The sequence below is a fragment of the Diabrotica virgifera genome, chromosome 3 (genome assembly GCF_917563875.1).
Source record: "Diabrotica virgifera virgifera chromosome 3, PGI_DIABVI_V3a".
NCBI classification, from domain to species: Eukaryota; Metazoa; Arthropoda; class Insecta; order Coleoptera; family Chrysomelidae; genus Diabrotica; species Diabrotica virgifera.
In genome coordinates, this window is record NC_065445.1 from 230,434,756 (window position 1) to 230,450,308 (window position 15,553).

The 15,553-nt window shown below is 31.9% G+C and overlaps 1 protein-coding gene across 1 annotated transcript in view; it reads left to right on the forward strand.

The window, feature by feature from the left end:
• LOC114332579 (protein PAT1 homolog 1) overlaps positions 1 to 15,553 on the forward strand; it is a 74,078-nt gene that overhangs the window by 21,922 nt on the left and 36,603 nt on the right. The window contains exons 6-8 of the mRNA XM_050645926.1: positions 61 to 215; positions 9,837 to 10,002; positions 10,967 to 11,134. Of these exons, the coding sequence (XP_050501883.1) occupies positions 61 to 215; positions 9,837 to 10,002; positions 10,967 to 11,134 (489 nt within the window). The remainder of the gene's footprint in view (positions 1 to 60; positions 216 to 9,836; positions 10,003 to 10,966; positions 11,135 to 15,553) is intronic.

The following is a 15,553-nucleotide window of genomic DNA, read 5'->3' on the forward strand; positions in this document are numbered from 1 at the left end:
TTCCATAAACTAGTTTCTACAGTATTCTTATGATTATTTTAAGCATTTCATATTTTATAGATTGGTTTTCCGTTTCCTCCCCCACTCGCTCGTGCTATGACGAATATGAATCAGCAACAGCAACGTATACACCACAACAACATCAATCAACAACACCATCAGCAGCCTCATCAGCAAATCCACCATCAGTCTCTCCAACACCAGCAAAAAGAAAGGTACAAACGTTTTTTTTTTTTTTTATTTTTTATAAGTTTTTTTAAGTTTAACTTCCATTACTAGTTGTATGTCATTAAGTGATGGTATTAGAAATGAAAGCAAAATACATTATAGTCGAAGAGCTAGTGAACCCTCGAGTAACGGTCTTCCTGTAAGGCTAGAAATTTGTATAGTGATAGTTCATAGCACACTAAGGCTAAAAACCATGACCTGGCAGGCATTAGCCTTGCACGTGTATCTACCAGGTGAATCGAAAAGTGCATATTTAAGGGGAGAAAAACTTTCTCCTGTAAAGTTTAAATTTAAGTATGTGTTTGATTAAGTCATTTAGAAGAAATATGTACAATGACAGGGGATTCTGAACAGCATAAGACCTTGCCAGGCGAGGGGAAAGGATAGGGTTTTTTCCTAAAATTATTTTTTTTGCATCGAATAAAGTTTTTTTTTGAGTCATTCCAAACAGAAAAGGTCTTTAGTGACTTTTCTCTAATTGACATATAAGCGATTAAAAATTGCGAAATCGGCCATTTTTAACCCTGAATCGGACATTTAACTGAAAATTTCAATGTTGCCAAGGTAGGTAGATATTCTTTAAACATCGATTGATGAAATCCCGAAGAGTTTTTGCAATACAATATCGAAAACTCCTTTGTTTTTTAATTGCTAATCAAGCGGGCGCGACACTGTAGGATAAGTGAGGACGTTTGAGTTTGCATAAATTCATTATCTCGAGAATGGACAAATTTGAATTCTCCTGTTTTTTACAATGTAGAAACTTGAAACTTTTACGGATTGTAGCTAATGATATGAACTATACATAATTTCACTTTTTACGTTAATTGTTTACACTATACTTCATGAATAAACAATAAAGTTTCAAATTTTTTGCCGATTCCGACTACTTTTCATGTTAGTACATCATATGTTTTATAGATATTTTAATAAACATGACGATATATTTTAATGTTTGAAAAGTGTAAGACTAAAAAGTAAAAAAATAAAAAAAATATGAAAAAAATATTTTTAAAAAACGCTTCTCTTTAGTTACGAGTGACTAAAATTAAACATATTATAAAAAAATCAACTAAAAAGCAAAAATTAAAAAAAAAATTGAAAAAATCTAACACATTCGTTAAGGCTATGGGTACATAATTCGCAAATATTTTACGTGTATCCCTACTTTTTCTGTCTTTACACGGCAAATTACGTGTAGTAAAATTCACACTGGTATGGATATGTAAACATTACTAGAATGTCATTCTACTTGAAAATGTCATCATTAATTTAAAGAGATGGCTTTTGAATGTTCTTGGATAACTGTTATTTTTATAATTGCAAATTAATAATTCAGTTAATAAATGTGATAATTTTTTCACTAACTATGTATTCAGTGATTGTAATAATTTATTTGTACAACAAAAACTAATACTCAATCGAGAAAAGAGGAAAAGTGTTAAAGTGATTTTTTAATAATATATTGTTATGGAACGCTTACAATTTTGAACATCTTTAACAACAAAATACTTGGATCACAGAATATATTATCCTGATGTATTCTCTGCTTGGATCTTCCACAAATAATACACAATAAATAACTTTTTATTAAGTTCACGTCTTAAATCAATTATTTATCAAATACACTATATTATATCAATAATATTTAATCAATACCTCAAAATATTCCCGATGCAATGTCAAATATTTAAAATTGTCACTGATTGTCAGTGTCTGACTGACAATATATGCTGACAATATTATATTCGGCTGAGTGCGTTGTAAGACAAAGATAGATTTGGAAAATATTACCACGGCATTGTGTTCATTTTTTTCGAATCCTGAAAAAACCAATAAATATTTTTGAAAAATTTAAATGCAGAATGAAAGATTAAATTATTACCGAGGGCCGAAAATCCCTTAGAATAAATAAAAAGTTTATTTTGAATGAGATATTTGAAATTAAAAATCACACTAAATTTTCTCTTAGTTTTTCACCCCTGTAACTTATTTAAATAAACATTATAGAAGTTCTCAGGGACTTTCGGCCCTCGCTAATAACGTAATCTTTCATTCTGCGTTTAAATTTTTCAAAAATACTTATTAGTTTTCTCAGGATTCGAAAAAAATTAATCCCCATTTGAATAGCATTGCAGCCGAAAATACGTACCGATCCTCTTAAAGAAAAGCGTGGTACGAAAACCGTTTATTCGATGAAGACGCTCCACTCTTTTCTTTGACGAATGTGTTAGATTTTTCAATTTTTTTTTATTTTTTGCTTTCTAGTTGATTTTTTTATATGTTTAATTTTAGTCACTCGTAACTAAAGAAAAGCGTTTCTTAAAAATATTTTTTTCATATTTTTTTATTTTTATTGATATAAGATCTAAAAGGTAAGAAAAAATTGAAAATAACGTAATATTCACAGCAACACAATAAAAATTTTACGGCAATTAGACATGATGTAGCAAATTTGCTACGACCTAATTTTATTACAAAAATTATTGCTCTGCAATAATAAAAATCATAAATAAATACATAAAACTAATGCTTCTTGCCTTCAGAATAAAATTAGAGCAATTAAAAATAATTATATGGACAAACGAAGAAATCTTTAACTAAACAGAAAGATATATTTACAACGATTACAAGCCTTTTCCCATATCAGTTAACCCAATGTAGATTGAAAAGAAAATCCAATTTTATAGAACAAAAACAAAAGTCAAGCATACCTAAACTTTGAAAGTTTTAATTCATCGATAATTTTGAATTTTTGAAGTATACACAATGTTTTAAATTAATAAAAACTATTAATTAAGTAGAAAAAACAATAAATTTAAAAAAAAAACGTAAAAAATATCTAATTTTAACAAAACAAATGTGGATGTTTACAACTGAGTGGCATCCCTTTTATTTTTAATTAGATTCAAAATTCTTCGAGGCGTAGTTTTTACAAAGTTCTGGCAACACTCTGGTGTAAATGAATTCCATATTTCTTGCACGTTTTGCTTCAATTCTTTGACGGACCTAGCAGGATGTTTCTCCAATATATTTTTATTTCGCGCCACAAAGAGGCGCGAAAGTTTCCCTCGGGGACAAGTCGGGGCAGTTAGAACCGTATTCTAGAAGTGGTATACCATGGTTTCCAATCCTGTTTAAACTCTTTTTTTAAGGTATGTCAACCTACGCCATCCCGTTGGAAGACAAAATCTTTCGCTAATTTTAACTAATTGAAATGACTTTGTTTCACAAATTCACAATCGGTAAGATATCATTTAAAAGCTTCAAATATTATTTGCCTGTATTTAAAATTCCATCGATAAAATGCAACTTTTCCACACCTTTCCACGATAAGTTGCCCCAGACCATGATCAACGTAGGAAATTTGACTTTTCTGTTAAGACAGTAAGGCTGAAAAGCTTTATTTTTCGTGCGAATAACTCGACTCCTACTGTCTCCAACTCGACTCCAACACACACTTCAAATCTGGATTCATCACTCCATTGTATTGCATCCCATTGTACTCCATGCTCTTTTGACCATTTTAACCTATTTTTCTTGTGTTGTAAAAGACTGGATTTTCATTAGGCTGAGATCAAATAAAAATTTTCAAAAATAATTCGTATTGATTTTTTCAACTTTATCAATTACTTTGTAAGTAGCAAATCTTAATTTGTGGGCCCCTCGGTGACATGTTGATCTAAGAACGTGTCTTCCAACTAGGTTACTCCACAAAACACTTAAATCTAGATAAGTTGCACGTCGTTTTTTCACTATAATGCGTCTTAATCCCCTTTGATCTGCTTCGTTTATTTTACTTTTTCCTACATTTATAGGTTTTGTGATGACAGAACCTGAGGTGTTGTATCTCCTACCTATATTTCTTACATTATACTGTGACAGTTGAAACATATTCGCGATTTCCGAATTGGATTTTCCAGAACTAAAAAATCAGTTGATGATTGAACAAATGTTCTCATCCATAACTTTACCTCCACTCATTTCCATCGATAACTCGATCTCGACGAACGATAGTAGGCTTTATAATATTGTTACAAAACTGACTTTACGCGGTTGACTTTATTATTTATGTTTTTATGTTCTTTTAGGCACTAATGTTTAATCTTAAATGACTTTATTTATTTTTAATAACTTACATCTAAACAAGAAGTAAAACACTGAATTTATTATTAAATAAACCAAAGACTTACTTGATATTGTTTTATTTATAAAACGTACAATTAACACTTAATTTAACTACAACACTAATAAAACACATAACTAAGAATTCTAGAACATCCTATTCTAGAATAACAATCGAAGGGTTATTTACACAAACTACATTTTCTAGAACAAAAAGAAACATCGAGGTGTGTACCTGTTAAAAAGGTCCCCCTTTTAAACACATAAATCAAATTTAAAAAGGGGTCTCAGACAGTCCGTCGCCAAAAGCCAGAAGCTTCTGGTGTGGACAGGGCCGGCCTGGGACCGTGACAATATCATAATAAAATATATTTGACATTCATTGCAATTGTTTTGATATAATTTTCCACAGTTAGCTCTGATTTTAAGATAGTTATGTAAAAATCAATGTATATTGATGTAAGTGAATCAAAAGCCACGATTTAGCGATTTTTTTATTAATGTTGAAATAAATAAAAAAACATGACGGTAATGTTTACAATAAATATTAATGAACAATCCAATAATAATTAATATGGGAACTTATATAGATATGTAGATGATCATTTGTTAATGGTAATTGCCTTAAACAGCAAATTCCAAAGGTGGGCCCACTGAAATGGGAAGGGGATCGTATGTACCCACGTGTAACTGACCACATATAAATAAACTAGCCGGTTGAAAACCATGCATGTAATTATTAGTAATAGTATCTACGTATTCGAATTTTATTTTCAAGATTCCTTTAGGCATCTGAGCGTCAAATTGTGGTGTAATTTGTTTTATTCCTTTGTTCAGCTTTTTTTACTGTCTTTAGTCCATTGTTGTTCTCTTTATTCTCTTTCTCAGAAGGTAATACCGTAATACCCTTATTTCTGTTCATTATTATTACGAACCCGACAAGTCCTTCTGGAAATTGCGTCGTTATTTATCCGTTTGCCCGTGTCTCTGTGCGATAGCTCCTTAATACATTCGCTGCCACTATACAGGGTGTAACAAAAATACAGGTCATAAATTTAATCACATATTCTGGGACCAAAAATAGTTCGATTGAACCTAACTTACCTTACACAAATGTGCACCTAAAAGAAGTATGTACAGCCCTTTTTTTCAATATATCGAACACTGTTTGAGGTTTCTTATTGAAAACGGACATGTGACATTCTTATGATAGGAACATCTGAAAAATAAATTATAGGGAAATTTGTGTACCCCATAAAAATTTTATGGGGGTTTTGTTCTCTTAAACCCCCTCAAACTTTTGTGTACGTTCCAATTAAATTATCATTGTGGCACAATTAGTTAAACACAATGTTTTTAAAACTTTTTTGCCTCTTAGTACTTTTTCGAAAAGTTAGTTTTTTTTTAGATATTTTGAATATTTTGTCAAATCCACCACATATTTGTGTACTGTTAAGTACGATTTTAGAGACTTGGTAATAATATGAAAATTTATGTATATAAATTACAGTTTGAGGTATACTTTGAACCATATTAAAAAAGAAGCCACATCTCGATAAAAGGTGCCTTATCTAAAAAATACTGAGGCAAAAAAGTTTTAAAAACACTGTGTTTAACTAATGGTACAGCAATAATAGTTTAATTGGAACGTACACAAACATTTGGAGGGTTTAAAGGCACAAAACCCCCATAAAATTTTTATGTAAACATATTAAAAAAGAAGCCGCATCTCGATTAAAACTGATTTATCGAAAACGTACTAAGGGGCAAAGAAGTTTTAAAAACATTGTGTTTAACTAATGGTACTACAAAAATAATTTAATTGGGACGCATATAAAAGTTTGGGGGGGGGGGGTTTAAGGCAACAAAACCCCCATAAAATTTTTATGGGCTGCACAAATTTCAATATAATTTCTTTTTAGGATGTTCATGCCATAAGAATGCCACATGTCCATTTTCATTAAAAAATCTCTAATAGTTTTCGATATATCGGAAAAAATCGATTTTCATTTTGTAACTTCAAAGGGCTGTAACTTTTTTTGTGTGCATATTTGTACTAAGGTAAGTTAGGTTCAATCGAACTATTTTTGGTCCCAGAATATGTGATTTAATTTATGACCTGTATTTTTGTTACACCCTGTATATTCAGTTACTTTTGTATGGTGCCACGTGCCACTACGAAAAAAACTCTATTTAATTCCACAGGTTATGAACACCAACAGGCGTCGGTGGCACCTGACACACGCACGCAAAACGCCTGTTGGAGTCAGGTGGCAGCGAATGTAAAGTCTTGAAACTTGTTACGTACGTTTGACAGGGTCGAAGGAAGAACTCTCTATATCAGCGATACTCAACCTTTTTCTTTCCTGGGCCACATAGTAGCTATTGCCACAGCTTGCGGGCCGCAATCAAGACGAAGTAGTATACAGGGTGTTTCATTGGGAAACGAAAATACTTGAATGGTGAATAGATCTAAATGAGGCGATTCTAGACGTACTAAATTTATTGCTCCATCGACTTTATCACCGAGTTACAGGGTGTTTTATCGATTTTACCCATAACTTTAGAACCACCTTGTATATTTTTTTGATATTCGGTACACGTATGTCACATTTAGAACCCAACCCAAATCGCCCAACTACTAATCACAAGAAAAATCCAGGTCCGGAGTAAACAAAATTATAAATCCATTGTGACCTTGAATCAACATCCTGCATATTGAAATTTTCAAAACCAGTTTGCACATTATTTGAAAATAGCTTTAATGGAGCTTCCATTTTTTTGCGCAGACAATTCATTGTTTTTAATTTTTAAATTATGTCGAAACTTTTAAGAACTCGAACTTTCAAAAGAAAAATTTCGATATAATTTCGAAATTAATGCCATGAAATTATCTGCGCAAAAAATTGAAGCGAGCAATTCAACTAAGCTTTTTGTGCCCTTTTCAAATGTGCAGACGAATTTTGAAAATTTTAATATACAGGGTGTTGTTTCAAGGTCACAATTATTTAAAAAAGAAATTTTTGTTAATCCGGACCTGAATTTTTCTTGTGATTACTAAATAGGTCGTTGCAATGTAGTAAATAGGTATTGATTATTTTTAAAATGAGTATTTGTTCATTAACTTTAATAATTTATTATTAAAAGTTAATAATACCTTGCTTTTTAATCAGAGTTCTTAAAAATTTCGATATAATTTAAAATTAAAGTCATTAAATTGTCTGCCTCACGCCCGAACACGCCTCAAACACATCGGCACACTATCAAATAATTTGAAAAACAAGTGGAATTTGACAAATAATTTGATCACAGGGCCCTTTAGTAGTTAGCCTTCAGGTCGCATAAAAAACTCTAGGGGGCCGCAGGTTGAGTATCACTGCTCTATATTAATAGGTCAAGGGTCACGAAGTTTACATATAACTCAGTTTCTCTTGTCCATCCACTGGCAAGTAGTTTCGCTTTTTCGTTCCCTTCAATACCATATGTCCAGGCACCCAGAGTAAACTTAACTACTTTTTCCGATCCGAATCAAATTAAAATCAGATCCAAACTAACCTGTAGTGGGAGCACGCAAAATAGAATTCTATTTTAGTGACGTCACGTTGCCTAGCAACCGTCGATTCTCGCATTGTGAAATTCCTTTTGTGACGTCAGCAAAATAGAATTATGTTGTTCTGAAGCTATTTCCTTGTGGCATTTTTATAATTAAGTATTTTCTATGGGAAATAAGCCACAATTTTACTAAAAAATGAATTTATTAACGTTTCGAAGCCCAAATCGGGTTTAATTAAGTATTTTCTATGGGAAATAAGCCACAATTTTACTAAAAAATGTATTTATTAACGTTTCGAAGCCCGATTTGGACCCGTGGGCTTCGAAACGTTAATAAATTCATTTTTTAGTAAAATTGTGGCTTATTTCCCATAGAAAATACTTAATTATAAATAGAATTATATTTTGCGTGCTCCCACATCTGGAGTCAATTTGATTCTATTCCAGTACTTTTAATGCTGTCTGGCTATCCGATATATTTTTTATAGATCTATCCCTATAGTACCACTGTATTAGTTCTTTCAGGCACATCTGTATAACACAAATTTCTTCATGGAATATAGCGAAGTAATTACTTAGGCTTTCACTAAAAATTAGTCTTGGTATTTCTCTACATCAGCGGTTCCCAACATTTTTAGGCTTGAGGCACACTAACTTAGAAACTCGTTCATCCACGGCACACTTGGGTAAATAATCTAAAAAATCATTAAATCTAGTGAAATTTCACTAAACCTGGTAACACTGGTGAGATGTGAGTGTCTTCAAACGCTATCGCTACAAGCGGTAATATATGATAGCTACCGTTGGTAGCTTCTGTTGGTCGAGTGTCGAACTATTGAAACAGCAGACAAGCGCAGAACAAACGTTTTATTCAATGAAAAATAGCCGGTAAAAGTTATTATCATGGCGAATTAAAAAAGTAAATACTAGTAAAAAAGGCAGTAAGACTTCAGGGCGGCACACTGGTTGGGAACCTCTGCTCTACATACTTCAGCTTCAACTTCTTCATGGGGTCCAGAGCCGTCTGTATGCAGCATTGATCTACCTTTACGAGATTCGTTTTATTGTACTCCCATTCGTCCCTTCCTGGAAAGACGATGGTAAACGGCGTTTCAACATTATAATATTTAGGTTGCGTAGCATCTGGTGCCATTTCCAATCCAATTTCTTTTCGCCTTGTTTCCTGACGTTTTTCCGCCTCTGTCGCTTCTGTTATGATTAAGCATGCTTGCCGTTGAAGCTTATTCAGCTTTTCTGGTGGTCTTTTGGTGACATTTAAACCATTAAGGGTCGGTTGTTCGAACGCTAATCAAAGATGGAATCAACTGATCATTATCAAATATTTAATTACTGTCACCAACTGTCAATGTCAACTTTGTATGGGTTGCTGAAAACATAACTGATTACAATTATGAGATTTATTAATCAATTATGTTAATAATTGTTATGTTAATTAATAATTAATTAATCAATCAATTATGTTAATTATCACAACGATAATTGACATAATTGATTACAATCAACTGATTGACGTACGAATGAGGGGTGTTATTATTTGATGGTTGTTAAGGGGACTTAATTATAATCAACTTCTTAATTAGCGTTCGAACAACCGGCCCTAAGTATTAGTATTTAGCAATTTAGTATTACTCCTAGATCTTCATTTCTGTCCTTATCTGATATTTTTTTTGTTGTGTAGTTTATTTTGTAAAGTACAATGTACTTTTTCTCTTTCTTTGTCTTAGTTCGTAGTCTTTAAACTTTTTGGTGTGAGAATAGTGCAAAAGAACCTTATCAGATCTAGATCAGGCAAATTAAATTTTTGTCATTCCTAGCGTAGGTTTTCTGTCCTATAGTTTTCTGATCAACCTTTAATTTCCTCAAAGTTGTATATAAGTTTGTCATGTCACTATTCATTATTTGTTTTGCAGATCAAGGCATGATAGTGGAAGCTACAGACACCACCAGCAAAGAGACCAAGAACCAAAGGACGAATACGCTGGTCTTATGACGATGAGAGAAAAACAATGGTTGCTAAATATTCAAATGCTGCAGTTAAATACCGGCACGCCATATTTTGATGATTACTATTACACAGTAAGTGTTCTGAGCTATTTTATAATTGTGTTCTTCAAAAATTTTTGTTATTCGACCTTGCTTTGCTAAGTATTAAAAAGCAACATACAGTCATAAAAATTAAAGAATACCCATGAACGATCACATCAATCACTTATTTTGTATTTGCTATCTTTTTCTATAAATAACAAAGATTTGTTAACAAATTAAGGAGCATTCTAGATTAACATGTATTTATTTTAAAAAATTATTTATAATTGAATATTTTCACGGCAAACCTAATAAAATTTCACGTAATTTTTGTTGCAATTAATGTTTGACTTAAAGAACTACGAATAACTTACAAATTAAAGCAGTTAGGTATAGGGAATGCTTAAGAAATTAAAAAGTACTATAAAATATCATTTCATTACAATACTAAAATAGAGTGTGTTCCATTTAAGAAAACTCAGAAAATATTCATTCCTAGTTTCGACCAACCCTGTATACTAAAACTAAACATTTCGCTATATTAATAATTTTTAGTAATAATAGACTATATTAAAAATCACTTGAACATAAATGGAGTTTTTGAAATCACATCAGTACAGTTCTACAGGGTGTGAAGTTTACTACAAAATTTATAAAAAAAACCGTAATTATCTTTTAAACTACCCTGTATAATATTAAAAAAACGAAGTTACAATCAACTTCCGGTATAACCGGAAGTAGCAAAGAGACCAAAATATTTTCATTAAATAGTTCATACCTCAAAACCCCACTATTCCAATTGTCATGATTCTCTTACGTTTAGTTCACGAGATATTTCTAATAGGCCCTTTATCTGCCTCACCCTATATAGTTGGTAAACTGCATGTTAACAATTATTTACTTTAAGTTACAATTATTGTTTATATATAATAATTGTCATTTTGATACAGTATTTAATGTTTTTAATTGTATGTTTTTATTATCTTATATTATATTCCCTTTTCTTTGTTTTAAGATCTTTAAGGAGAGGAAATTGAAAGGTAACAATAAAGAAAACTCTAACGAAAGAAACCCGCATCATAAAAGGCAACACAGGAACAGTGATAGGCAAGAAAATGCAAATACACTAACGCCACGGGTCTATACGCCTTTGCAATTTGAAAATTCTTTGGGAAAATTACAGGTGAGTACCTAGTTTTGATATGAATGAAAACATTTTAAATGATATCAATCTACATTAAGATTTTTGAGTGAAAATTCACGAGAGGGGTCCCGGTGAATTCGTAACTATTTTAATCCGCCATCCTAATTACAGGCCAATTGGTAACTCTGACGAGCAGGTAATTTTTCGGTAACCCATCAAGTACCGGTGAATTTGTAACTTTCTTTTCTAAGTAATTACTAACGATGTTGATAATCTAATACCGGTATTCCAGGTATGTACTTGTATAAATTACCCTCTTTGAAGGTGGTGTAAAAGTTATTCATCGTTTATGTATTGTCTCTTGGACGAGTTACATGAGAAAGTCGAAATATTTTTTTTTAATTAAATTGAGACAAAAGAAGAATGTAGGTATATAATTTATTTAATTCGAAATACATTTACTGTTATTCTAGAACTGAAAAAAATGTTTTATTTGATAAACAACTATTGTTTTTCACTTACTTCAATATTAGTTGCCACCCACCAGCCTCTTAGCAGTTTTAACATTTAATTTAAGAGAAAAGCAATGTTTATTTTTCAAATTCACATTTTTTTCTGTTTTCTGACTGCAGTAAAATGTATTTTTCATTAAATAGATTACCTACATTTTTTTTTGTCTTAATTAAATTAATTCAAAAAAACATTTTTGGGCACCCTGTATAAATAATTATGTTAATGTTTATATCAGTGAATAAAAATTGAATAGCCTTTCGAATGAGCTATCACACGGCCCATATTCTCATTTAAAAAAATCATCGAATGCGTCACCACGCCCAGATGGATGACGTCACTAGTATGATATGGATACCAAAAAATTAGAATTTGAAAATAGAAATCGACCTCTTTCGGGATTTATCTCCAGAGACGCCCATTCTCCAGAAAATGAATTTATTCCAACTCAAACGTCCTCACTGTATTTGTTTATAAGCCAAAAAATTGTTTATAACTTTAAAACAGTGCTGAGGCCGCTTAAATAATCCGATTTTAATTCTGTAAAGTGTATTAGATAGATAGAGAGCCTCTTTATATGTGAAAAAATTAGCAAACTTCTAAACGACTTTTTGTTCAGAAAGCTTTTAAAAAATTTGAACTTTTTTTAAAAAATTTAGATTGCAAAATTATTATGCAAAATCTATCAGGTCGATTTTAATGAAATTTGGTGGACGATTTAAGTATGTTATAATAGCCCAATAAATGACCGTTTTGGAGTGTAATTTCCAGGGGCAACTCCGAATTGCATGAAAATTTGGATTTAGGTTCTACTTACCCTCCACTTCAAAGTTGAATTTGTGCCGTTGGTTGCTTTTACTTGGGGGGGTAACATTTACCCCTTCTCGGGGGGTGAAAAACGCGTGTATTAAATAAGGCCGGAAATGGATAAATTGACTTATTTTAAGCACCTTTTGTTCTATAAAGTTTTTTACGAAAAGTCAATACTTTTCGAGTTATTCGCGATTTAAATTTTCGACAAAAAACTACGTTTTCAGACCGTTTTTCCGAAATAACTCAAAAAATAAATATTTTATCAAAAAAAATATTTTTAGCAAAAGTGTAGCCTATAAAAAAAAACGAAAAAAATGGTGTACCAGTAAAGTCTACAAATTGAGTAGAAGCAAAGTTGTAGCTCATGAAATATACGTTCTTATTCGTCTAATTCCAACTCGAATAATTCAACGCCAAATCACCGAAGAAAGAAGCGTTTTTCGGGAAACCTTATTAACATTTTTAAAGTATCGAAAAAAGCTTATTACTTGTTTTTTACAAAAGTTTACAGCATCAAAAATAAACGAGTTACACTGAAAAAAAAAGTTGGCCCCTTTTTTTGGTAAAACAAAAATCGTGAAAACCTCCCTCTATTTAGCACCCTAAATGAAATTTATCGTTTGGGTTTACCATCTATTTTAACTGTATGTGTATTGTTTATATGATCTGTAAGTTTGATTGGTTTGAAGTAATTATTTTTGAAAACATTTGGTTTTATAGTAAAAAAAAAATTTCTAAAAATTTTTGAAAAATTTAATTTTTTCAAAATAACTTAAAAAGTATTAGTGATAAGAAAAATCTTAAAGAGTAAAAAAATGTAGGTTTTGCTATTATAAATATGCTAGTTTCATTTTGTTTCTCCGTAAGACAAAAATTGGTTAAGATATGGCTGTTAAAAATTTGCATACACACATACTTTAACCGGTGAGACTGACAGGTCATATAAAAAATAGATAGGTAAGTATATTGTTTATAAAGCGGTAGCGATTAATTTTATTTGGGGAGCTAAACACGGCGAGATTTTCATGATTTTTTACAAAAAAAAGTGGGCCAACTTTATTTTGAGCGTAACTCGCTTATTTTTAATGCTAAAACTTTTGTTAACAATTAAAACAAAGCTTTTTATAAACACTTTAAAAAACTTTAAAGGGGTTTTTCCCGAAAAATGCTTAATTTTTCGGTGATCTCACCTTGAAATATTCGATTTGGAATTAGACGAATAAGAACGTATTTTTCATGAGCTACAACTTTGTTTTTATTTGATTGATAGACTTTACTGATACATCATTTTTTGTTTTGTTTTATATAAGCTACACTTTTGCTAAGGATATTTTTTCGATAAAATATTTACTTTTTGAGTTATTTGCGAAAAACCGTCTGAAAACGTAGTTTTTTTGTCGAAAAATTAACATTTTCAATGGCAAATAACTCGAAAAGTATTAACTTACGTAAAAAACTCTATAGAACAAAAGTTGCTTAAAATCAGTCAATCTATTCATTTCCGGTCTTATCTTGAGCGTAAGTTTTTTCACCCCCGAGAAGGGGTAAATATCACCCCCCAAGTAAAAGCAACCAACGGCACAATTTCAACTTTGAAGTGGAGGGTAAGTAGAACCTAAGTCCAAATTTTCATGCAATTCGGAGTTGCCCCTGAAAATTACACGGTATCGTCGAATTTCCTGTTCATTTACTGGGCTATAAGGATTTTCTATGCGAATTACGAAGATTCTAAGTGCAACCAAAGTTGTTGAAAAACACTGAACACTGAACCACTGCAACCAAAGTTGTTGAAAAACACTGAATAAAAAGAGGCTTATTTTGCCCCCTTATTTTGTATTTATTGCTATTTTACAGAAGCGGTAATAATTTAAGACATTTTTAACTAGTCGTATATCATACAAAATTCAATTATCTTTATTTTATTTTCCTATGACTTTGCTCCAAAATGAATCGTTTTAAAGTTATAAGCAAAGAAAATAGAAAAAAATAATGTTTTTCGAAATTTTTAAGGTACTATTACACTTTAGAAGACCAAAAATAATCATTTATTTCAAGAATTTTTTTCTCAGAACCTTTATTAAAAACGAACATAAAACTTTTTCCATATTAATGTCTCTCTGAGATAGTACAAAAAATTAACCTTTTTTCAAAAATGAATAACCATTTTCAATTTCGTTGCAAAACAAAAACACAGCCGAACCATATTCTAGTCCAATCAGAGAGTGCAGCAAGCACCCCTACCGGTTTCGAAACTTATTAGTCTCTCATCAGGAGGCAAATATGCTGCTCTCCCTGATCCAACCAAAACAAACACCAGCGTGCAGTCCCGGATTGCAACGAACGAAATGGCATAGATGCCCTAGCGGCAACTGCTAGCAAAAAGACTAAGTTTTCACTCTAATGGCATATAAAACAACATAATGCTATTCTAAATCCCACCAGAATGAAAACAATGGGAACCTTCTCTGGTTACACCTCCGAGGCTTCTACAATTTGCAAGCCATACGGATGCTGAGACTAAGGAGCTGAGCAGATGGGACGTGAATTGTAAATTGTAGAATTCCCATTGTTTTCATTCTGGTGGGATGTAGAATAGCATTATGTTGTTTTATATGCCATTAGAGTGAAAACTTAGTCTTTTTGCTAGCAGTTGCCGCTAGGGCATCTATGCCATTTCGTTCGTTGCAATCCGGGACTGCACGCTGGTGTTTGTTTTGGTTGGATCAGGGAGAGCAGCATATGTGCCTCCTGATGAGAGACTAATAAGTTTCGAAACCGGTAGGGGTGCTTGCTGCACTCTCTGATTGGACTAGAATATGGTTCGGCTGTGTTTTCGTTTTGCAACGAAATTGAAAATGGTTATTCATTTTTGATTTATATTTACTCTGTGTGGAGTATGAAGGGAACCATTCTCGTTGGAACTTTACCGCGCTGAGCAGATGGGACGTGAATTGTAAATTGTAGAATTCCCTCATCTTCCTTAGTCTCAGCATCCGTATGGCTTGCAAATTGTAGAAGCCTCGGAGGTGTAACCAGAGAAGGTTCCCATTGTTTTCATTCTGGTGGGATGTAGAATAGCATTATGTTGTTTTATATGCCATTAGAGTGAAAACTTAGTCTTTTTAACCTTTTTTC